At 39.4% G+C, this 24,290-nt stretch overlaps 1 protein-coding gene and 1 long non-coding RNA gene across 2 annotated transcripts in view; one reads left to right on the top strand and one right to left on the bottom strand.

Moving 5' to 3' along the window:
• LOC134183473 (uncharacterized) overlaps window positions 1-881 on the bottom strand; it is a 1,950-nt gene extending 1,069 nt beyond the window's left edge. The window contains exons 1-3 of the long non-coding RNA XR_009970514.1: window positions 285-881; window positions 155-214; window positions 1-90 (exon numbers count right to left, since the gene is read on the bottom strand). The exon at window positions 1-90 is cut by the window's left edge and continues 1 nt beyond it. This is a non-coding gene — a long non-coding RNA (uncharacterized LOC134183473). The remainder of the gene's footprint in view (window positions 91-154; window positions 215-284) is intronic.
• An 8,719-nt stretch (window positions 882-9,600) lies between these two features.
• LOC134182919 (serine/threonine-protein phosphatase 6 regulatory ankyrin repeat subunit B-like) lies at window positions 9,601-15,501 on the top strand. The gene is made up of 7 exons (XM_062650361.1): window positions 9,601-9,736; window positions 10,602-10,660; window positions 10,985-11,113; window positions 11,862-11,960; window positions 13,219-13,308; window positions 13,365-13,463; window positions 14,933-15,501. Exons 1-7 carry the CDS (start codon window positions 9,601-9,603, stop codon window positions 14,984-14,986), a joined length of 666 nt encoding a protein of 221 aa, XP_062506345.1. The 3' UTR covers window positions 14,987-15,501.
• Window positions 15,502-24,290: the final 8,789 nt, after the last annotated feature.

Here is a 24,290-nt window from a genome sequence, read left to right as displayed (position 1 = left end):
ATTCAGTAGAGTCGATAATTTGCATCGAATCAGAGATAGGAAATGGCTCGCCCAAGGGTTCTCCTCTCAAAAACGACCTTAGCTACAAACCTGGTATCAAATAAAATAGAAATTACAACAACAACTACGGTTACTAACTATTTCAGTGCCATACCTTAAATCAGGCGTAAATTCATTTTTTGTTTTGGACATTACATTGAAGCCCTGAACGTAGCTATAAAAATAATAGCAGCAAAAATACATTAGTGAAAATGATAACCGTCAACTAAGGACATATCGCTTACTTTCCCGCTAATACGTTCTCAACGTGGGCTACCAGAAGAAAGCCAAGAGCGAAGCAATGCCACATATTCATGATCAACCACTGTGTACACTCACTACAAGATTCTTGAAAGCAACAATGACTAGAGTGCCTGTCTTGCGAACTTATATACCATGCTTTGAGACAAAGTATATAATGTTGCAACAATGACGACATGTGGACACATCTCGGTCGTTAGGTCAGGGAGCGGTCACAGACCATTTTGGATCTAACAACGTTGCAGCTGCGTTGGCGATATGACCACTCTATAGAGAATTTGACGGATATACGTAAATGTTGGGGTCAGGTGTCGTTTCTCCACCAGTTGATAACGATGTGTCTAGCAGGACTGTGTAGCTAGATCTGCATGATAGTAGATAATTCTAACCTAAGCTGACTTGCTTCCTCTAGTTACATGGTCGGGTTGTGTAGCTGTATCTAGAGAGGTAATAAAAAAGGTCGACTCTCTCCTGAACTTAGGCCACGAGACTCTCCTTTTGTCACTCAGCATCCTTCCTTTTGGTTTTGCCACTGTGTCAGATCGTATTGCAATCGCTGCAAGCTGCTGACGTTGTGCATGACATTAACGTGGGTAGACGTGAGTACGTAGACAGTCTACTTTTGTCACACGCGGTTAGATTTGGCAGTCCGTTGTACGTGTCACAGAGTTGCAACATCCTGTGCCATGATTGAACAGCTTGGGATACATGTGAGTATGAAAAGATCCTTTCGGACATTTTTTACTCAATTTGAACATAAATAAATATGCTGTAGAATTTGTTACCTACTGCATCAATCACTGTATGCAGTCTCACTTTCTCTCTCTGCATGTCTCTCCAAGTTGCGATTTTGGTTAATTAACTAAGTCAACTATAACGCCAGTCTTTGGCTTTCTAACTAGTTTGTTCAGCTGATAACAAACTTGAAGAGTGTACATGTCGGCGGAGAACAACGGTGTGAAAAGATATGGTCAAGCCGTACGTGGGCGTTTTCTGTGTATAGTGTGCAGGTGTGTGTAGAATGTAAGATCTACTAACTAAAGTCTGTTCAAACATTAGAAAAGTCTTGGGAAATCTCTAGGCTTGTGGTTTGTGACATATAAAAATGAGAAAGGAGGAGTCACTCGTACGATGCTATTAATAAACTGAGTGGCAATCACTAATTAGCTAACCTAATGACATGCCTAACATATTATTGCTATGGTTCGCACCTGACCACTTTGTCACGAGCTTTCGAATAGTGTACATCTCACTTTCCTATACGCTCACATTTTCCAGCTAGGTCTCGCATTTTCCCACGCCTTTTCCATTTTGGACAGTCTTTAGAGTTGTGCTAACACGTTTAGCTATAAACATGCCGTTACTGTCAACTCCAGAGGCGCTAGATCTTGTTCCGTGTCCCTGCAGACATGCCTACGTAATTGAATATTACCACACGGGTTGCTGACTAATTCAATGGCGGAAGAATTTACCGGGTATCTTGGAAAGCTATATTGTGGGTTGATGGAGACTGTAGTCATAATGACCACTAGACTAGTGTAGTGTATTGATACTTTGTATTGCGCAGTGCACGTTACTTAGATAAAGCACGCTATTCATTGGGTTCTATAAAAGGACACACACACACACAATAAATTTAACAGTGGTGTTACACTCACTCGGCTGTCGTGTTGCTACCCGCGCCACCTTACATTTTGGTGACAGGAGTAAAGTTGTGTTATGTCTAAAGACTCTCCGCAAGCGTTTGATGGTTCGGGTAACTTGCTCTCATTTCTTGACCGTGTTTCCGTGTGAACATCTTTGAAAGAATATGATGAAAAAAAAGCGTTGGCTCTTGCCTCGAGACTTGAAGGACCAGCGTTTGAAAACTATCGACGACTGACAGACGAAGAGAGGACAGACTACACAAAAATTGAAGCTTCGCTAAAACGAGAGTTCATGTCCGGAAGAGCCGACCGAATACAAGCGGTGAGAGAATTAAGACAGCGTAAATGGATGGAAGGCGAAGAACCGATTGAAGCGTTTGCTCATGAGATAGCTAGATTGGTTGACTTGGCTTATCCCGAGTCTAATGATGTGAAGACACTTGCACGAGACGCATTTCTAGAGGGTTTGCCACCTAACTTTCAACTGTACGTAAAACTAGATGCGTCTAGTATGACAAAATCGCTACGTGACCTTACAGATGTGGTCCACCACTTACAGTTGGTGGGAATCGGGAAACAATCGCACAGCTATCCATCACATCTACCGGTAAGTCATGTTTCAGAACCGGAAACGCAGTCATTGATGGAAGTCGGCAACATTCCGTCATTTCACGAGCCTAAAAATATCGCCCAATCAGTGAACAGCCGTCAACAACAGCCTTGGCAACCAGAAAGATATAACGTAGATCGCGATCGTAGACGTAACTCCAGAAGACGTTTCTGTTATATTTGTGGAAGTCCTGAACACATTCGACCGAATTGTCCGCATATTCGAGATTGCCACCGTTGTCTAAAGCCAGGACACCTCGCCAGGAATTGTACAGCTCCCTGCCCAGCAACAAATCGTGTAGACCAGGCAAAGGAAGGGCGTGTTTCAAATCTTACAACCGCTAGACACTGACTCATTTTGGTAAGGGCTACAATTTACGATCGAAACTACGCGTTCTTAGTCGATACAGGAGCGGATATTAGCCTGCTATCGTACAGCGTCGTGGAGACCAATAATTTACCGTTACGACGTCGTATGGTCCGCCAACCAATAATGGTGGATGGATCCGCTCTTCGGTGTGAGGGCATGACGGATATGTTGACACTAACGATTGGTCCTAGTAAGATTTCACAATCATTCTACGTAGTCAGAGGACTTGAATATGGTATCTTGGGGACGGACATACTGGCACATCTCAACGTGCAAATTGACGTTGCTACGAAAAGTCTGTATCTCCATGGTCAAAAGGTCTCCACATTCGAAACTGTCACGGCGGCTACTAGTTCGGTTTGTCTGATAAAATTCGGTCAAGTCTACTCACCAGACAGAGTGGTAATTTCACCAGGAGAAGAACGGACAATATGGGGAAGAATTCATTCAAAGACTCCAACCACGTGGACGGGTGTAGTAGAGGTACTGCATGAATTAACTGAACGATCGGGTCTACTGGGATGTGCAACTGTAGCGGAAGGAGGTAAAGAGAAGAATGTTCCTGTTCGCGTCTTGAATGTCACGGAAGACCCAGTGACCGTTTATAACGGCCAATCGTTAGCCGAGTTTACTGAAGCTATGATGAATGAAGGCAGAACACGTGACGATGCAACAAAAACTGGTAAGATAACGTACGACCCTATCGCAGAAACGACCCTTGGAGAGTCCATTTCCACGGAACAGAAAAATCGCCTTAAGAGGTTACTGCCAAGGTATAACAAAGTGTTCGCTTACCCAGGCTGGTCTTCCGCAACTAAGTTTTGTTTGAGAACTGACCATCGTCCACTGCAGTTTTTGGCCAATACCAAACACCCCTGGGGTAAACGTGCTAGATGGATTATGGAATTGGAAGAATATTCATTTACTGTAGAATATATAACTAGTCGAGAAAATGTTGTGGCTGATGCTCTAAGTCGACTTGAACACGAGAAAACCCTGAACTTCGACGAATCCGAGAAAATAAGTCAGAACAATAACCCTCCCAACCCGATCGCCGCATTTCGACTTCCGGAAGCTGCAACGATAGTAGCCAGTATAAGAGACGACTGGTCTATGGAAGAATTTATGAAGGCACAACAGAGAGACCCACTGTTAACGGAAATCAGCGATATTGTGGGTAGAGACCAAATTGGCCCACGTGTTGATATGAAAAATTAATCAAAGGTGGTAAAGGTACAGTGAAGGAAAATTTGACTTGGTCCCCTGAAGGTGTGCTTCAGAGGATCGCTCCGTCTGAACTGTTGCAAAATGTTGTACCGTCGACGTTAGTCGTAGAAATATTACGTCTTGCCTACGATGAACCCTTTTCAGAACACTAGGGAGTGAAGAAAACGCTTCAAAGAATCTTACAGCGGTTCTGGTGGCCTACAATCAGCGATGATGTTACATAATACACAAAATCATGCGACGTTTGCGCTAGAAGAATGTCGGCATGTCCAAGGGCACGAGCACCGTTAAAAGAGCGACAGCAGGCTACACAACCATTGCAGAATATTGAAATAGACATCAAGGATCCATTGCCGAAAACTGATAACGGCGCTCAATATATATTCGTCATCCAAGACGCGTTCTCCCGATTTGCAGAGATGCATGCGATCTCAAGACAAACGACGGAAGAGGTATGTGAGAAATTGCTTGAATGGATATGTAGATACGGGATCCCCACATGTATACATTCGGATCACGGCACCTGTTTTACGAGTCGAGCATTTGAAGAATTTTGTTTACGGTATGCCGTTAGACATACAATGTCAACTCCATACCACCCACAAGGGAATGGCTCGGTTGAACGCTTAAATCGCTCCTTGGGTGAAACGTTGTCTAAATTGGTCGCCTCGAATCAATTAGATTGGCAGAAACACCTTCCTGAAATACAGTTTGCCCACAATACCACATTTCATGAATCTATCGCCATCACACCTTACAAGGTCGTCTTCAAGGAAGATCCTAGAACAATAATTCATGCGGCCGCAGACGTGATTCATAGGCCACAATCTGCCGGAATCAACGAAACCCCATTAGAAGTTGCGACGGATAGAGATTCTGGAATATCTAGGCTCTATAGCAGAGTCGAGACAAACTCGGAACGAATGGCAGTACAGAGAAGAAAAACTTACAACAAGTCGAAGCTCGTATTCCATCAGTATCAACGTGGTGAGTTAGTGTGGGTTAGGAATAGAACGGGAAGACGGAAAGTATCGAGATCTCTTTCACCGCGTTGGATAGGACCGTATGTTGTTGTTAGACCAATATCCGATGTTGTCTACGTCTTAAAATTGTCCCATGGCAGTAAAGAGATAACACTACACCATGATGCTCTGAAGCCATACGTACAACGTGAAGGACGATTTATGCCCGAAAATACATCGAGGAGTCCACGTTCCAGGAGCAGCCGACCGGTAAAGCGCCCCACTTCGACAGAAAATCATGACAATACGGTCGGTTGCGAGAGCACTGACTCGGGAGAAGAGTCACCATCCGAAGCGAAGGGAGGTGCGGAAGACCAGCCTGGAATGCAACTAGAACAAGAGAGCCAACGCGCTTCACCTGAACCACCAGTTGTTCTAAGAAGATCTAAACGGATTCGCAAACTACCCAGACGATTGGATGATTACGTTTTAGAACCAAACGATGGGGAAGATAGTGATGTAGTGTATTGATACTTTGTATTGCGCAGTGCACGTTACTTAGATAAAGCACGCTATTCATTGGGTTCTATAAAAGGACACACGCACAATAAATTAGACATTGGTGTTACACTCACTCGGCTGTCGTGTTGCTACCCGTGCCACCTTACAAGACCAACCCGGAGATCTTATTGTACATGCAGGTAGACGGCGAATCGTTTGTGGGACGGTACCGGTCTTTGGATGCTCTCCAATCTATCGCCAAACGACGTCAAACGAACTCTGTATATCTTCACTATCAAGTTCGAAGTAGAAAGTCGCCAACGACGTTGTTGTTTACTTTGATTCGATACGTAGACGTGCACAACAAAAGCAACACGATCGAGCTTGCTCTTCTGACTGCAGACTGAGAGACTATCAATGCTTAAGTTATTGGAGTAGAACGAGGATTTCACTGAACGTGATCACTCCTCCTGTTGGCTTGGGCGTGAATCATGGAAGGTAATTATCTTGACTAAATTTCAACAGACGTAATGTTCACACATGACACCCTTCTTTTTATTTCTCTCATGATGCATTTGAATTTGGTAGTTTTATTGGTTGTTTTGTTAGTATTGTTAGAGAGTGAATTGTTGGTAAATGTATGTGCTTGTCGTGTTGTCTGTTTGCTGTTGTTTGTTTGTTTTACAGTTTTGCTGGTCTCGAGGGCAACAATAGAGACAGACAGACATACAGATGGAAAGACAAGACACAGACAGAGAGGTGGACGGACAGGTAGACAGACAAATGCATAGACGAACGGGCAGACACACAGACAGAGAAACAAGCCAGATGGACGAATAGACAGACAGACAGACACATAGACAGACAGACAGACACATAGACAGACAGACAGACACATAGACAAACAGATGCACAAATTAATGCTTTTATTGACTTCACACATTAGAGGACTGGTTTTGTCTAAGCAGTGTTACTCGGCCAGTTACTTGTATAGTTTGACCATTTATTAAATTCAACGATTTTGTTCACTTTTATGTGATTCATGTGAGATTCTTAATAACTTCTTTCCAGACTCCAGATGAAGCTGATTATGTTTTGGTATACGCGGACTCTAGAGGCTCGTAAACCTATCGATTCGACATTTGATCTGTCTTGAAAGCATGCAGACTCTTGTATTACCTAGTTTGTTGTGAGCTAGAATCTCGCTCTCTCGTCGCCGCATGCATCTAGCTAGCCTACAAAAAATGTATACGGTGACCGCGATCGACATGCATGCCTCTAGCTCGACAAACAAGTACAGTGTATCTAACTAAAAGTGCGTGGACGGTGTGACTAATGTTTGTTGTCAACTCGATGTTGCAGCGAAAGCGTTACTTTGGACGACATCCAGTAGAGATGAATATGATGACGGTAGTTCTAGTTGCATCTATTTCAATTAACATGTCACATCAAGCTGTAAATCTAACGTGTGTGACACTGCATGATGCTCTCCACGTGCGTGTGTGCATGCATGCGTGTTTATACTTACGTGTGTACACTACCTATATGTCTAGTTGCCAAGCGTAGTAACAATAGCATGTACCTGTCTATTAAGCAACAGCCAGTGTAACGAGGCTGCTATTAGAATTCGGTAGAGAAGAAAAAGAGAAAGAGGGCAACCGAAATGGTCTCACACAATGAGAGAAGACTCGCAATACGTGATGGCTTACAAACAGCTTGGAGCCGGTCAGTACATGCTGCGTTGTCTACGCTATAGACGTATATAATTTTTGCTATATCACAAATTTATGGATGTTTGCTAATATATAGAGCCATGTGCAGAAAGAGCAACAAGTAACAGGAAAGCAGTAGGAATGCTCCATGGTAAGATTGTTGTTGTTGCTACATATGCCAGAATTATTACACAAATTGCTGTTAATTGGTATTAGAAAGCAGCTCCGGGAAAGGCAGCTCTGTGTGAAAGCAAACATAGAAGAGTTGAGACACAAAATGGTAACGTGCATGCAATGTTATAAAAATTTTCAAACATTTACTGACCAGTGTCATGTATAGATTAGAATCAGAAGGCTGGTGCACTGAAGGTGTTCAGAACCAAAATGGTGATGCATATTACAATAATTGCAATTATTGCAAAAACTATATATACAGTTTCAAATTGTGAAATAATAATAACAAATACATACTGCATGATGATATAAATTCTATTTACGTATACGTAGCTGTAAAAACAGTCAACAGAATGAAGACATTAGACATTGATTGATGTGTTAGTAAAGGCTTTCTATAGCCATACATAGACGTGTGTGTTGTTGATATTTACAATGAGAAAGCTTGCTATACTATAATACGTAATTGTCTGTTTGAAACACAAATTTTGGAATGTTAATTGTCTTCAAAACAAATGACGATGACTGTCGTTGCTTTATTTTTATTTTAAATCTGGTTTACTTAATTAATTAATTTAAGTTGAATTGTTGTATACGCATACAGTTTGACAGCTGTATGTTAAACATTACTTCTAATTTAGAAATAATAAAGAGAATGCACCGACTTATAAAAATATTCATATACAATTAGATTTTATAAATGACACAGTGTGACCTGTAAAGTTATATATCCAGTAGGTTTTAGCCTTGCAATAGATAATATGTAGAATATTTAGAAATTGTAATTAATATTAACAAAATAATTATACTACCGTTGATTAATGCTCTTATACACTCTATAGATACGAATACTGTTGTAAATGAAATGAAACAAGACATTGTCTATATCAAACAAACAGTTGCAAAAATCCTTCAGAGATTGGAGGGAATCAGTGAACTCGGGCAGTCATCACCTTGCAACAATATGGTAGTGAAAGTTGGCCATCAAGTCGCTGGATTGGTTTCAAGGATGACAATGTTGCAGTCAAAGCAGTCAGAATGAAGCAACAGTTGCAAAATTTCGATCTTTTTGTGAACTAACGAACGAGAACGAGCAAGCAATTAAACTTGGCTGCTGCATAGTACGTGTTCTTCCACAAAATATTATTCAACAATTATAATATCTCTAACCAGAGACACACAGACAGGTATGTTAAGTTGCCAATCTTTGTTGTTTTTATGTTTGTCTGTCTGTTTGTCTGTCTGTCTGTCTGTCTGCCTGCTTGTATGTCTGTCTGTCTGTCTGTCTGTCTGTAGCAATAGTCTCGGACTACAAGTAGAACATTTCATTTTAACAATAACTGTTTGTAGTAGTGAAGATTGTTGACAATAAACTTGATTCTGTCTGTCTGTCTGTAGCAATAGTCTCGGACTACAAGTAGAACATTTCATTTTAACAATAACTGTTTGTAGTAGTGAAGATTGTTGACAATAAACTTGATTCTGTCTGTCTGTCTGTCTGTCTGTCTGTCTGTCTGTCTGTTTGTCTGTTTGTCTGTTTGTCTGTCTGTTTGTCTCTGTTCGTTTGCTTATCATTTGGCATTTGGATCGTTGTTGTTTGTTGCTCAATTAAGGTCATTTTAGGATGTGGCAGACAAAAATTGGCAGAGGATCTTATCAGAAAACAGTGGAATTTACTAGTAGCAAATTGGATGGAGATGATGTTGCTGATCATTTATACCAACGAGAGATAATATCATTTGGTGAGATTGGAAATATTAATGACACTGATGATCTTGGGGAAAAAGAGGAGAATTTTACTGAAGTTGATTAGGAAACGTCCGTGGGTTGACGGAGTACAATTCGCAAAGATACTTTCAGTTAGTGAAGTCAACCGCGAAGTCAGACGAATGCTGCTACTCAATGGAGGTAGGTGCAAGGAATTTTGTAGCACGTTCGTCTAGTGACCTCTTCATCTTTCTTCACAGCCTCTCATGTGCACAAGACGAGTGGAGAGTGATGATATTGTATCTCTTTGCTCTTTGTGTGCAAAGTGGAGGGCTGTGAAACAGTAGGGCTTGAAAATTGTTAGTCGAGTGTTTGCATTTGCAGGGTAGGAAATGGTTGGAAGTCCAGAATCTGTTGATGACTCGTCACTACTGTCTGACCTGCACAGTATGGTTCAGTCGGCTGTCGACTGTCGGCAGGAACAACAATTCAAACCGATAGTGGACATGATTAGGGAGATACTTGATTGTTTGATCGACAAGCATGAGTCTTAGCCTAGTTATTGATATCAATTAGTGTTGGAAAATGTTAGGTTGACAATTTATTTGCTGTTACAGAATAGGAAATTTTATAGATTAGTGCAAACACTGTGGCTTGTTTGCAGTCACTCGTAACTGATTTTTATTGTTTTTATAGACAAGTCGATCTCATTTATTTGTATGTTTTAGAATTTGTCGTGCAGATTGGTTATTATGTGTGCATGAGTTAGTCATCAGAGTCATGTCTTCTTATGATGAAAGATAAGCAGACGATATTCACATGGAGAGCAACTGCATGTGGCAGTGCAGCAACAGCAACAGTAAATAAATGGACAGACAAACATACATACAGAGGAGTAGACAAACAGACAGACAGACAGACAGATGGGTTGACAAACAAACAGACAGACAGACAGGCAGGTGGAGGTTGGACAGACAAGCAAACAGACATGTTTGTAAACGATCGACAAAACTAATCGACCTGGTATGTTATTGCAACAGAGACATCATATCATGGACAGTGACAATCAACGAAAATTGCGGAAACTTTGGGTATGTGTCCATTGCAATAGTAGACACCAGCAGCTACAATTGCAACAATTAAACCTCAAACGATAAATTAACTATATTACGGTATAAAATGCATTTACAAATAAAATTAGTTGATATCAACTTTAAGTTGTCAAATCACGCGACATGATATCACAGTTACTAAATTTAGCACTCATGCCATTTGTCTACACTTGCGTTTTAATTAAGTTACCTAACGGTATAGATGACGAAAAGCCGAAGTTCAAGAGCGATTGACGATGCTCTTTTCGATGCTGTTGTGCAAAAGGACGTACTAATTTAAGTAAAGGCCTACGAAGCGATCGCGAAGAGCGCTGACGTCAATGTTGTAGCAAGACCTAGTGTAAGAATTTGAGTGAGTGATGGGAAATAGAGAGCGCAGCGCGTTCCTCGTCTTAGATCGCAAAATTTGTGATCGAGCCGCGAGCATGTTTGTAGTGAAGACGTCGTGTGTATGTTATACTTCTCAACGTAAGAGTCGAGGTGACGTTGCTTTTACCGTCTGACTTTGTACCGACCAGATTATTGAATGAATCGTTTCCTCTATCTCATACGCGCTTGCTTAGCCGACAGAAATGACGCTCGCTATATGGTCACGTCCACACACACTCCCATGTTATGGACGGTTTACAACTGACTTTACTTTAGAGGACTCCATATTTTGTAGGGAAAGTATGGTACTGGATTGTGGGGTATTCCATCTGCTCTTCAAGTAGCGTGTGGTGTGGGATCAACCGATATGGTTGATCTCCTTATAAGAAAAGAAGCCAATGTGAAGTATCAAGAGAAGGGCCCGGTGAGAGTGCAGTGTAATATGTGAAGTGTGTGTGACTATGTGCAACTTGTTAGTTTATTGTGATTGTCAGATTTGTGTTGAGTTGATAAATTGGTTAGAAATTTGAGTGCAGTTTGTTGTGTTTCAATGATTGATTTAATGAGTAATGTTAATGGCATCTCTGGTGTGCTTACAATGAATAATCAATGAATAGGTTGTCACAGCTGGCAAGTTGGACCAACATTGTGTTGTAAGATATAGACACAGAACAGAGAAGAAACATGCTAGATTGGCATTGTTATCTTACCTTGCACTATTCCATTCCTACTCGTATATATTTATTCAAGTGTGGGCATGAAAATGAATGAAGGAGAGTGGAAAGTAGAGAAAGGTTTTAACATAGATACTTCTAGTTATTGTGTTTTGTGTGTATATTTCTTTAGTAAATAGATATTGTATGTGCTATTGCTAAAAGTAAGCGACATGTAGCAGGTTGTCAGCTCAGATGTAGGCTTGAGGTGAAATTGAGTGTTTGCAAGACTTAAATGCTTAGAGACAAGCAGACACGTCAATGGAGTCCAAAGGATATGAATTGTTAAACGTTTGGTGGTGTAATGAGGTTATGATGTATTGTGTGTAATTGGGTTTAGTGAGAAGAAATGGTGAATTGGATGTGTTATATTTTATAGTCAGTGTTTCTAGATGTAAATGTATTAGTATTGTATTCACTGCTAACAACATCATGATCTTATGTCTGTTATCTGAGTAGAGGGGATGGACAGCTCTACACTATGCAAGTGATGGTGGTCATGTGTCTATTATGAAGAGATTGATATCTGCTGGTTGCAATATACAAGTAAAAGACAAGGTGATTGTATTTGCATGTGACAGTATTTGTGATTTGATTTTGCCAATTGAGAAATGATGTAAATGAGTGTTACATTAGCGACACTGTGTTGATTAAGATAGACTGTTTTGTGGTGTATGGGAATTGGTGTAGTTTTGAGGTTGGGGTAATTGTCACTTTGTTGATGGAGTTGAGTAAAAATAGTTTGAAGAAAAGGCGTGTCAACTGGAAGGACATTGTGTATAGATACAATGAATTATGTGCATCCAGTTTGATGCTCATGATTGAAACATCACACGGAGAAACAATGTTCAATGATTAGTCTTGCGCTTTCAGTTAAACTTTTGTGGTAAACTTTAGTTTTCATTCATAAATCTGTGCATGCAATGTCCACGTTTTTGCATATCCAAGCATGCAAGTTGAGATGGTGTCCTGGTGAAATGTTTGGCATGATAGATAATGAAAGCAAAACATCCATTACAAAGCACAGTCCCTTGTCAATGGAAGTGACACAGTTAACCACACATTGATGCCTCTTGAGTCGTTTTTAAACATGTAAGCAACACCTATGTGGCCTGATTTCATTTTATACAGAGTAGCTGTCCACACTGTGTGTCAAACATAGTCCTAAATCTGTACTAGCTGCAGTCCAGAAAGGTTGCTATTGCTTATACAGTGTAGACACATTGTGCAGTATGTCCAGCTTTGATTGTCAAATGTGTGGAGATCATAAGTCACAAGAAAAGAAGAGTGCTTTGCAGATCTGTGAATCAATGCATAGATTCATATTCTACAAAACAGTTTAGGGACTGTTATGTCTGGTGTGACAGTGGAGAGTCATGAGGGGAAAGGAGGTCACACACCAGTGACTTGACTGGATATGTATGTACTCCTGTATATGTATGTACAGTACTGGATGCTTTTTGGTGTCCAAAGTGACCACAGACGGTCTAGAGTGGCAGATATATTTGGAAGATTCTGCAACTGACGTCACTGAAGCAAGGTGATGTGTGCATACTGATATGGTCTTTAGTGAACGTCTAACAAACCAAATTCGGTATTTAAATCACACATTATCTATGAAACAGCAATACACCGACACTTCACCAGACCCTTTCTTGCCTGTAACTTTGAGCTGATGGGACAGGGTTTAGCTACCCGAGACTATTGATTGATGACGTATTTTTCTAGCCCTGAATTATGTCGTATATGTGTGTTTCATGCAGTGCAGTTAGTATCGTACTGATAATGTTCTTCTAACATTGTGTGTCAACTACAGTTTGGAAAGACAGCTCTACACTTTGCTGGTAATGTTGATGTTGTTGATTATCTGTTGAGTATTGGTCTCAACATTGAAGATCGTGATACGGTTTTACTGTTAACATTACTTTTGCTGACTTGTAGTTATTGTTTCAAATTGTTTAGTGTGGCTACACACCATTTCTCATGGCATGTCGTGTTGGTCGTTTACCTGTAGTACAACGTCTCATTGAATCAAAGTGCAACAAAGCAGCAACAACTAATGTAAGTTTGTTTGTATGTAACATATTTTGTGATGACATTTGAACTGTTTTTTGTAAATGGGAGGATTGGCAAGGTCCTGTGATGGCATGAAGTTTGTGTAGCATGATTGCACTTCAGGTTTAGTTTCGTCACAGTGAGCAGTGCCTTTTTCACATGAGGTGGCGGGAGAGTACATGAGAGGGCGGAGAGAGAGTGGTTATTGGGTCTTTGCTATTGTAATTGAGTTTGGAAGTAGGTGTGAAGACTTGCTTTGTTATTACCCTAGCAGAGTCTCACAGTCATTAGCTCTAACCATCTACTTACAATGATTTGAGAAGCATGCAGTTCATGTAATGCTTAGCGATTGCAAACCCGTGTCTGATCAAACACATGTATTCTACGGCAAGCAGTCTGCTTACACTTAGAAAGTGTCTGTCTTCATACAAGTGCAGAATTTGATGCAGCAATTCTAAACTAAGATGACAAACACAGCTGAACAGGAACTGCACTTGAAGCTTCATTATCAGTCGTGCTATTGTGGAAACTGGCGGCCTCCTGCATTTCAAATTATGCATTTTTTGTCGGCAATCTCCTACTTTGGCCACTTGTCTGAAGCGACAAAGACTGAAATCACTGAAATGTATGCAAAGACTTTACTTTAATTGAGATTCAAGAGGGAAGGTAGTCAAAGAATCACTTTCATGTCACTTTGCTGCCAAGAGGGCACATCTGACTGCAAGCAAGCTCTGAAGCAAGTTGACTGATCTACGACACTGATTAGAAGAGATTGCCCCATGCAGAAAATATCATGAGCTTTGTCCCAATTTCCTCATGAGATACGCCCCTTTCTCATGAGGAAATTGGGACAATCCTCATGAGAATTATGGCTCATGAGCCGAAATTCATGCGTACAAGATCATGAGATCCGACCTTTTCTCATGAGCCTCGACCCTGACTTTTCTCATGAGCCTCCTGATCTTGCCTCATGAAGCTCTTGATCTTTTCTCATGAGCCTCGTGAGATCACGCTCGTGAGACGACCGCTCGCTGTCCAGACAATGTAGGTTATTTACGCATGCGTGCCAAGGGAAATAGTCGGTGTGGCTGTGCAGATGCGCGTATGGAGTGAATTCGTCGCTGTTTCCTCGGTAATTTACTTTTAACAGTTATATTTAGTCAACAACTATAGTGATACTCTAGCTAGTAAAGTTTCTCTTTGATCTAGCTATGCTTGTGCTTGTTGCTAGACACTTTGTTTACAGCTCACCAAAGCTCGTGCTCATGGAAGCGGATCTCCCGGATAGAATAATTGAACCAGCGCTAACACAACGGAGAAAGTAGCACGCGCGCACACACACACACGCACACACACACACGCGCGCGCGCGCGCGCGCGTTTATGCTTTAGTTAATTAAGGAACGTTAATTTGCAGTGGTAACATGTTGAATCCTCTCAGAAGATACATTTGCTCTTTCACCTGTGTCTTTTTAGAAAGCAAACATCATTGAGACTGGGAGATGTCACATAGAGTTCCAGATGACTTGAAGGGTCTGTTTGATGCCAGCATCTCTGTTGAGATAGATGTTCTCACATTCACAAGATTGGTTGTATAGGAAATGGTCAATATTCTTCATTGAAGGATGACACACTATTTAGGAGAAACAATTATACAAGTTTACAAGAGACGATGATGCAAATGCTGAAATATTGTACATATTTCTGTCTGTTGGAACCTAGCTGGAAGGATGAGAAGTTTGAACATGATCTAACAGCATCAGTTGTTCATCCACTAAGAAATGTTGGTCCTTGTGCTCTTGTTGAAGCAGCTATGCAAGACGATGTGATCACAAATTGGCCGATCGAGACCTGTAGTTAGCGCAAAGGCTAGAATATCTTGAGCTACTTTCTGTAAATAGATTACTTTGCAAGTGCGCATCAATACTTAATTGTGAGGGGAGACATGTAATTGTTGAAACTCTCAATGATATCAAAGTAGATCTGTAATCATAGAGACCACACTGCATGTGAACTTAATTGATACAAATATAACTAGAATGGAAAGTGTGTGTATCAATCTATAGTCAACTATATAACATAGCTACATCAAGATTTTGCTGTCCTGCTTTCTTGATTTGACGGTCAGTTGGATCAAAGTAATTGTACTAAAGGCAGATGTTGATATTGAAACTACATATTTGCCATAGTGGTGGTCAGATATGTCTACACTTATCAACATTTCAAAACTTCGAATGACTTGTATTGAGGGAAGAAACTTTCAATTGAATTTAAACTTAGTAGATATCTTACCCAATTCAAACCATTAATAGAAATATAACTAGAATGTATAAAGAATGTGTATTTACAATATTCAACCATTTTATATTATGCTATAGCTACATACAGGTTGTGCTGTTTGTAGCTCCACTGCCAAAGTTGAATCAATATATTTATATTATGTAAATATTAATATCAATTATTAAAACTTTTTCAAAATATTAGTACAGTAAATAGAAGTTTGTATGCAAAGTTTTACTTGTAAAACTACATATTTGCCAATATGGTGGTCAGATATGTCAACACCTAACAAAGATTTCAAAAAACTTCGAATGACTTGTATTGAGGGAAGACAACTTTCAATTGAATTCAAACTTAGTAGATGTCTTACCCAATTCAAACCATTGATAGAAATATAAATAGAACGTAAAGAATGTATAATTACAATATTCAACCATTTTATATTATACTATAGCTACATTCAGGTTTTGCTGTACACAGCCAGATTGAATCAAAATAATTGTACTATGTAGATATCAATACCAATCATTAAAACTTTTTCAAAATATTAATACAGTAAATAGAAGTTTGTATGCAAAGTTTTACTTGTGAAACTACATATTTGCCAAAGTGGTGGTCAGATATGTCATTACTTGTCGACAGATTTCAGAAATTCGAATGACTTGTATTGAGGGAAGACAACTTTCAATTGAATTCAAACTTAATAGATATTTTATCCAACTCAAACCATCGATAGAAATATAATTAGAATGCAAAGAGTGTGTATTTACAATATTCAACCATTTTATAATATTCTATAGCTACATACAGGTCTTACTGTACATTGTTACTCCACAGCCAGAGTTGAATCAAAATAATTGTAATATGTAGATATTAATATCAATCATTAAAACCTTCTCAAAATATTAATACAGTAAATAGAAGTTTGTATGCAAAGTTCTACTTCTGAAACTACATATTTGCCAAAGTGGTGGTCAGATATGTCAACACCTGTCGACAGATTTCAGAAATTCTAATGACTTGTATTGAGGGAAGACAATTTTCAATTGAATTCAAACTTAGTAGATGTATTACTCAATTCAAACCATCGATAGAAATATAACTAGAATGTAAAGAGTGTGTAATTACGATATTCAACCATTTTATATTATACTATAGCTACATTCAGGTTTTGCTGTACACAGCCAGAGTTGAATCACAATAATTGTAATATGTAGATATCAATACCAATCATTAAAACTTTCTCAAAACATTAATACAGTAAATAGAAGTTTGTATGCAAAGTTTTGCTTGTGAAACTACATATTTGCCAAAGTGGTGGTCAGATATGTCAACATTAGTCGACAGATTTCAGAAATTCGAATGACTTGTATTGAGGGAAGACAACTTTCAATTGAATTCAAACTTAGTAGATATCTTACCCAATTCAAACCATCGATAGAAATATAATTAGAATGTAAAGAGTGTGTATTTACAATATTCAACCATTTTATAATATTCTATAGCTACATACAGGTCTTACTGTACATTGTTACTCCACAGCCAGAGTTGAATCAAAATAATTGTAATATGTAGATATTAATATCAATCATTAAAGCTTTCTCAAAATATTAATACAGTAAATAGAAGTTTGTATGCAAAGTTCTACTTCTGAAACTACATATTTGCCAAAGTGGTGGTCAGATATGTCAACACCTGTCGACAGATTTCAGAAATTCTAATGACTTGTATTGAGGGAAGACAACTTTCAATTGAATTCAAAATTAGTAGATATCTTACCCAACTCAAACCATCGATAGAAATATAATTAGAATGCAAAGACTGTGTATTTACAACATTCAACTATTTTATAATATTCGATAGCTATAGACAGGTCTCACTGTACATTGTTGCTCCACAGCCAGAGTTGAATCAAAATAATTGTAATATGTAGATATTAACATCAATCATTAAAACTTTTTCAAAACATTAATATTGTAAATAGAAGTTTGTATACAAAGTTTTACTTGTGAAACTACATATTTGCCAAAGTGGTGGTCAGATATGTCAACATCTGTCGACAGATTTCAAAAATTTGAATGACTAGTATTAAAGTAAGACAACTTTTAATTGAATTTAAACTTAGTAGATACTTTACCCAGCTCAAACCATCAGTACAAATATAACTAGAATGTAAAAAATGAGTGTTTACAATATTCAACCATTTATATTATACTAGCTACATCAGGTCTTGCTGTACACAGCCAGAGTTGACTCAGTATAATTATATTATGTAGATATTAATATCAATCATTAAAAAAGAAGTTTGTATGTAAAGTTTTACTTGTGAAACTACATATTTGCCAAAGTGGTGGTCAGATATGTCAATATCTATCAAAAGTTTTCAAAATTTGAATGACTTGCATTGAGGCAAGACAACTTTCAATTGAATTCAAACTTAGTAGATATTTTACCCAACTCAATTCATCAATAGAAATATAACTAGAATATAGTCAACCATAGATACATTATTGTTTCTTCACAGCCATCGGATCAAAATAAATGTATTAATTAAATGTAGTTATTAATAGCAATTATTGAAACAGTTTAGAATATTAATTAACATAATTAAAAATGGCATCTGTGGCCTTAATTAATTGTTAATTAAAACTGTACATTTGCAATGGTCAGCTATCATACTGTATGACACAGTGTATCATGTACAGTGGTCTGACGTTGTGGTTAGTTTTTAGTAGATTGGCTAGCCACGCCTATGTATTGATAGTTGTGTCACGCGGAAGCGCTCTACACCGCTACAAAGTGGTGCATCTTCCGTGTGCTGTTTGGAATTGCGATGTATATGACACCACTAGATGTCATTTATACGCTTCGTTACGTTGTTTTAGCACTTGGCGATCGCGCTCTCATGGACACAACGGTCTGTGTGTCTAGAAGGTCATGGGCATCTGTCAGAAAGATGTTAGATGCTATGCGATTCTGTCAGGTTGCTTCTCAATATTGCAACGAGAGCTGCAAATTAGGTGATCGACTCACGCTTGCATGCCGGAGGAAACTCTCGTCAGTTTATTTCATGAAGGCTTGCGCGCGGAGTGCCAAGTCGAGTTGGAACGTGACCAACCCGCAACGCTTGGTGATACCGTGAAATCCGCCTGAGAGGGTGCAACAACGTCAACTACGCGGACGACATGATGTTGTGCCAAAACAAGATCGACGACGATACAACCCAACTCCTTCAGCAGATGGTCAAGGTGGGCGAGCGACAAGACAAGGCCCTGAGTCTTCTGATGCAGCAGGGTCAGTGCTCACCTGCTGCCTCTCGATCAACAGCAACAATATACAGTGTATACTAATCGCGCTCGCAGATGTCTCGTACTTTAGAGCTCAACCTAGGCGGTCTAGGGGAAGTGTCGATCACTACTGCGATATTGTGGGTCATCACTACGTTGAGTGCCGAAAGAGATTACGCGAACAGCAGCAACTCAAGCAACCACCAAGCAAGGAAGGTACATGTACATGCAGCAGGCAGACGCAGAACTATTAGGGGAATTCCCTAAACAGGTATTGAATGTCGGTGTTATGTCTCAACGTGGTGATGATGTGCGTGCCGATCTCAAGAAGCTCGGGAGCTTGTGCGTTTGTGAATACTGCTGGCTTGCCTATCTCGCGCCGTAACACACAATCTATTGATTGCTTGCTGGGTATTGGTGCTTCTATCTCTACTAATTGTCTCTGAGGAAATTACGAATTTGCTCAAAGGTCCTACCGCCTACGCAGAGAGTGTATCCGCAATTAAATGGTCATAACAGCTGGTACCATGCAATTAGCTGTTTCAATAGGACCGAAACACATCACACATCCTTTTGTTGTGGTGAGCAATTTGGGTTTTCTGTTTTGTTGGGTCATCATCATGACTTTCTGCATGTCTAGGGTGCATGCTGTACTGGAATTCAGGCAAGGGATTGTTTCTCTTTCTTATACGGAGCTTGTGGGAAAGTTGAGGTGGTAACTGTTGGACAATTGATGTCAGAGATATTAAGACCTATTATATGAAGAGTCTGAGTCTGCAGACTTGATTGAATTAGAAAAGGACACACATGTGTTGGTATATACCTCCTTGATGCTGTGCTATTAGTGGTCAAGGAATTACAGTCAAGTGAATCTCCACCTGAGAAAGGTCTTCTATTGATGCGGAATACTTATATGCCTTGCACCCTGACCATTCATTGTCTATAGTCAACAAAATATTCTCATTAACAGGCCGCAATGATAATAAACAGTGGGATCAAATATCTGAGTTGGTGCAAATTATACTCTGATGTGTTTTCTTCTGGACGTTATGATTTGGGTGAAACTCACACTGCATGGTCACTGGCATTAGCCTAGCTGCCTGTCTCATCATACCCTTACCGAACGGGACCCTAAATTTGAGCGTAAAGAGATCACAAGAGAAGTGGATGAGATGCTGGAAACTACTAGTAATATAATTTGACCTTCTCAAAGTCCAGGGTTGGCTCTCGACTGACAAATGGGATGAAGGCAAATGTTTCTACATTGATTATGTATATAGATAGAAAGATCAGCTTAAATGATCATGCAGACTAAGGATCCTTACGCATTGCTGAGAATCGATGACATGCTTACAGAGAAAACAGCAGTCATTACTACCTAGTCTAGATACCCAACTGAGGAAGACCCTGAAGAACAAAACATATTATAAGGAACTCTCTGTGGAAGAAGCCGATGAGATCAAACAGGCAACTGAGGAAGAAGCTGAAGAGCATTAATTACGAACTCGAGACTGCAGCTGCATGAACAGGGGTGTCACATGACAAGATCTGGGAGAGAAATAATTCGTCCTTGAAGACTAGTAGTGACTTAGCTGTTGCCTTGGACCTAGAGTTCTGTCGTGTTGTGTTTCTCGCATATGTTATCTGTTTTGCATTTTCACTTTACTTTCATGAAGCGGATGGGGAGGAATGTAGTTGGGATAATGTAGCACATTGATCCCAACATCAGTTTTTGTTTCTAACTGTAGTTGTAGGTTGTAATGCAATTAAACACTGCATTCTGATCTTGACATCACTTATAAGACATGTTTAATCCTGATTTCAGACAAGGCAATTTAGGTTACCAGAGTTTAGACAAATGACCATCGGACCGACTTGACAGAGTTGAAACTTGTACAGACACAGTACTACCAACAGCTGCAATAGATCCATGCCCATCTCTGATGTTTGGAGTAGATGAACTCTAATTTACATGAACTGCAGTCTGTTGTGTAGAACTGACACAAACAAAGGGATTGGATTCCAGAACATGAATATAGATAGTCAAGGTTCGAAAAATGAGTTTGAATCTGGTCGCCAGTTTGGCCACGTAGAGGAATTGATGGTCGCCAAACTTTTACTAGTTTCTAGGTCAGAGATTTCAGAAGTAAACAAGTCATTAATATCACTGTCGAGACCCTTTCCCAGATTATCATGTTTGACATTAAATTAAGACGTAACTAGGAATTTGCAGTAAAGTTGGATGAACATTGTAGATAGCAAAGAAACACATCAATCTACAGTATTATGCTTGGGATTCTTTCTGTGTAATACTATGAGTATTCATATTTTATCCTAACTTTCAACTATTTGTATAGCTACAAGCAAACAAAAATGTGGTTTGTCATCACATTGACATCCTGGCAATCTATTCAATAAGACATGAGCATTCTTTGGTTGAGTGGAGAAGAGCGTTTCTTCTCTTATGACTCAGTGCCACTATTGTTGTTGAGAACAGCACATCCGGCTACTGCATGTAACCCCACCTGTTTTATGGCTAGCTGTGTTAATCTCTGGAACACAAGTGATAAACTTTTGTTATTGTAGCACTTCAATAGCGTGTGGCATCATTCAACATCTAGATTTCAGAACTGGACATGCAGAAACGTTTGTCTGAACAGACTTTCTTAGTAGCACTAGGAGACATACGAGCTCCTGGATGTACCTGGTAGTTCTTCTTATAGAAAGACACTCAGGCAGCTTGCTGTGGAAAAAGCTGTTTTGCCACTTCCGACACCCACTGTTTGCAAAGATGTATGTAATAGTTTTCATCTGTCTCAATTCAAGATGGTGAGTGTCTTCGTTCCTTTGAACAGCGTAGAAAAGGATCTAAATAAGCAGTTGCCGTCACCTTCAACTACGATTGACTGCAGATTTTATGTTTCATTTGGGATAAGCTGCTGTGCAATGGCGTCTCATCGATGATAGAGCTGTTGACTTGGATTTGCTGGTGTAGGGTGTGAACAATAGGAGTGACCGCAATTGTTTGAAAATTAAACGCATCTACAGGCCTTTATAGTTGGGTTTGTCTGGAACTGATGGCAGAGACCAATGAGATCAGTACAGGCAGTAAAGTCCATAAAAATGATGGTCAACCAGAGAATAGCAACAACTTGCAATAGATTGCTAGGTGATATGTTGTTACGCGATATGTACGAAGGTGCTAAGTAAGGCGGCCTACTTCACAGTGTGCCACTAAATGGTAGACTTAGAAAATGGCAACATATTGTAACTCAAAACATAAATATCTGCTGAGCATGTGGTTAGAGCGGCGGCCACAAGAGTTTGTTTATTGTGTAAATGTTAATTGGTTCTAAAGCAATATGTCTGTTGTATATGTTTGCATGTCTGATGTATATGACAGCAAGCAGTTGCTGCTGTTTGATAATAGTCTGTGTGTTGGTGCAGTATGACTGCATGCCGTTTTAGTATCATTTTTAAATTTTTGGTTTTGACTGTTTTTGTATCTCATGTAAATTGTTTATTGTTTAGGATGAATCAACTCCATTTCATCTGATCTGTTCATATGTTGGTCTTACAAATGACCATTTATCAGTTGTGAAGCTGTTGACATCATTGGGAGTTGATGTGTCAGCTAAGAAGGAGGTATGTAGACACTTGTTGTATTTGGTTTGAAGTATTTTGTGCTAATATGTTTTAGTTGTTCTTTGAGCTCTAATGTAAGATAATAAGAGATATGGCAGATGTGAGCAGTTAGTATTTAGTGTTCTTCTCAGGAATTTTCGGTCAGCTTGCAAAACAACTGATTGTCCAGTGGTGTGTCCACTTTTACCAATGTATTCAGTGTAGTCCAACGTCTCAATTAGTATATCCTGAATAATTTGTGACAAGGCCCTAGGAACACGCCTAGACACATCGTGTTAGCTCATGGCCTTAGTGGGTTTTTGTGCGCATTCCAGATTAGGTTCCACCTGACTGATTAAAGAACAGTATTAACCAATAAACAGCTGAGGATAGAAAGACACCTCGCTGACTGATCTCCATGTGTAGTTAACTGATAATTAATAATTGGTAAATACTCGAGAAAGCTCGTTCTTACCTAACCCTCTTCTGGGGAGGAGTTAGACAGAAGCTCTGGTGTGTTAAATTGTGAGCAGTAAGAGCCAGGTTATTCTGTCTTATGCTGACATTTGTAGATATTGTCCATCTGACTGGAATCGGCAGATCATATCAGACTCAAACCTCACTGTCTCAAATTCCAGCCGCATTTTCACTTTTTTGTTCTTTTCCAGCCGGCAAAGAACAGTGTCATCTGGCAGTTTGCTGGCTTGGCCGGCTTTGTGTTGAACCATGTTATTGTATGGTTAAATGTTTGTGGGTCAGTGATGAGAACAAGAATGAAGACTATGATGATAATATATGAATTTCGTGTGACAGTTTATCTCAACTGCTAAAGCAACAAACATGAACAGTTGAGTTGAGTGTAGTGCATGTTAAAGCCAACAGATAAATCAAATAATGAATTTGCAATCAAATCGTTTTCATTACTTTCAACCATTTAGCAGGCAAATTGTTCATTTGTCGTTTTTGCAACCAGAATGTGCTGAGAAGGAGGAAACAGAAAGAAATCAATTAGTGTTAGTGCGTAGAGTGTGAATGGAGGATTAAGTTGCTGTACACTTGTTTGAAGGTGTGTGTTTTGAGAGAACAGACGGCAGTTTGCTAAGCTGTCGGGGAAGCTTGTAAACAGATGACATTAACATTGTGGACAATTTCTTTGTTGTATGAAACATTGTCAAGTAGAGAAGAGAAGCAAGATACTTTGTATTGTGATGAATTTTTATATTGTCAATTTGTAGTGATTAGGTGATGGTGTTAATATTTTCTGGTGTTAGTGTATGGAAATGGGAGCATACACTGATAATGATCTTGTTTGAAGTGCTGATCATAATGTTGATCTACATTTAGAGTAATTAAATTATTTTTATGGATCAGTCACATGAATGCATAGGATATGGATATGTGGTTGTTGGAAATGATGAGTGACACAGTGATGAGCATTGATTTAGTGAATGTGTGATTAGTAATATAACTAGTTTGTTTGTTACTGTGTGAACAACAGATAAAGAACGCTGGATTACAGTAACTGTATTAGCATTAAATTTGTAAATAATTTATGTTGTTTCATGAACATGTAAGGTATGAGCTGTTGCCATTTATTGTACCAATAACGCTGTGATTTTATTGGATTGGCTGGCAATACTGCA

Source organism: Corticium candelabrum, chromosome 8, assembly GCF_963422355.1.
Source record: "Corticium candelabrum chromosome 8, ooCorCand1.1, whole genome shotgun sequence".
NCBI lineage: Eukaryota > Metazoa > Porifera > Homoscleromorpha > Homosclerophorida > Plakinidae > Corticium > Corticium candelabrum.
Note: the sequence above shows the minus strand (reverse complement) of the source record. Positions and strands in the feature narration are given on the sequence as shown.

Excerpts from the sequence above, each read along its gene's own strand:
- LOC134182919 (XM_062650361.1), top strand. The coding sequence starts at position 9,601 with ATGGTTGGAAGTCCAGAATCTGTTGATGACTCGTCACTACTGTCTGAC. Across the intron at positions 10,661-10,984 it reads ATGTTGTAGCAAGACCTAGT|GGAAAGTATGGTACTGGATT; the intron begins GTAAGAATTTGA and ends CATATTTTGTAG. Across the intron at positions 11,114-11,861 it reads AGTATCAAGAGAAGGGCCCG|AGGGGATGGACAGCTCTACA; the intron begins GTGAGAGTGCAG and ends TTATCTGAGTAG.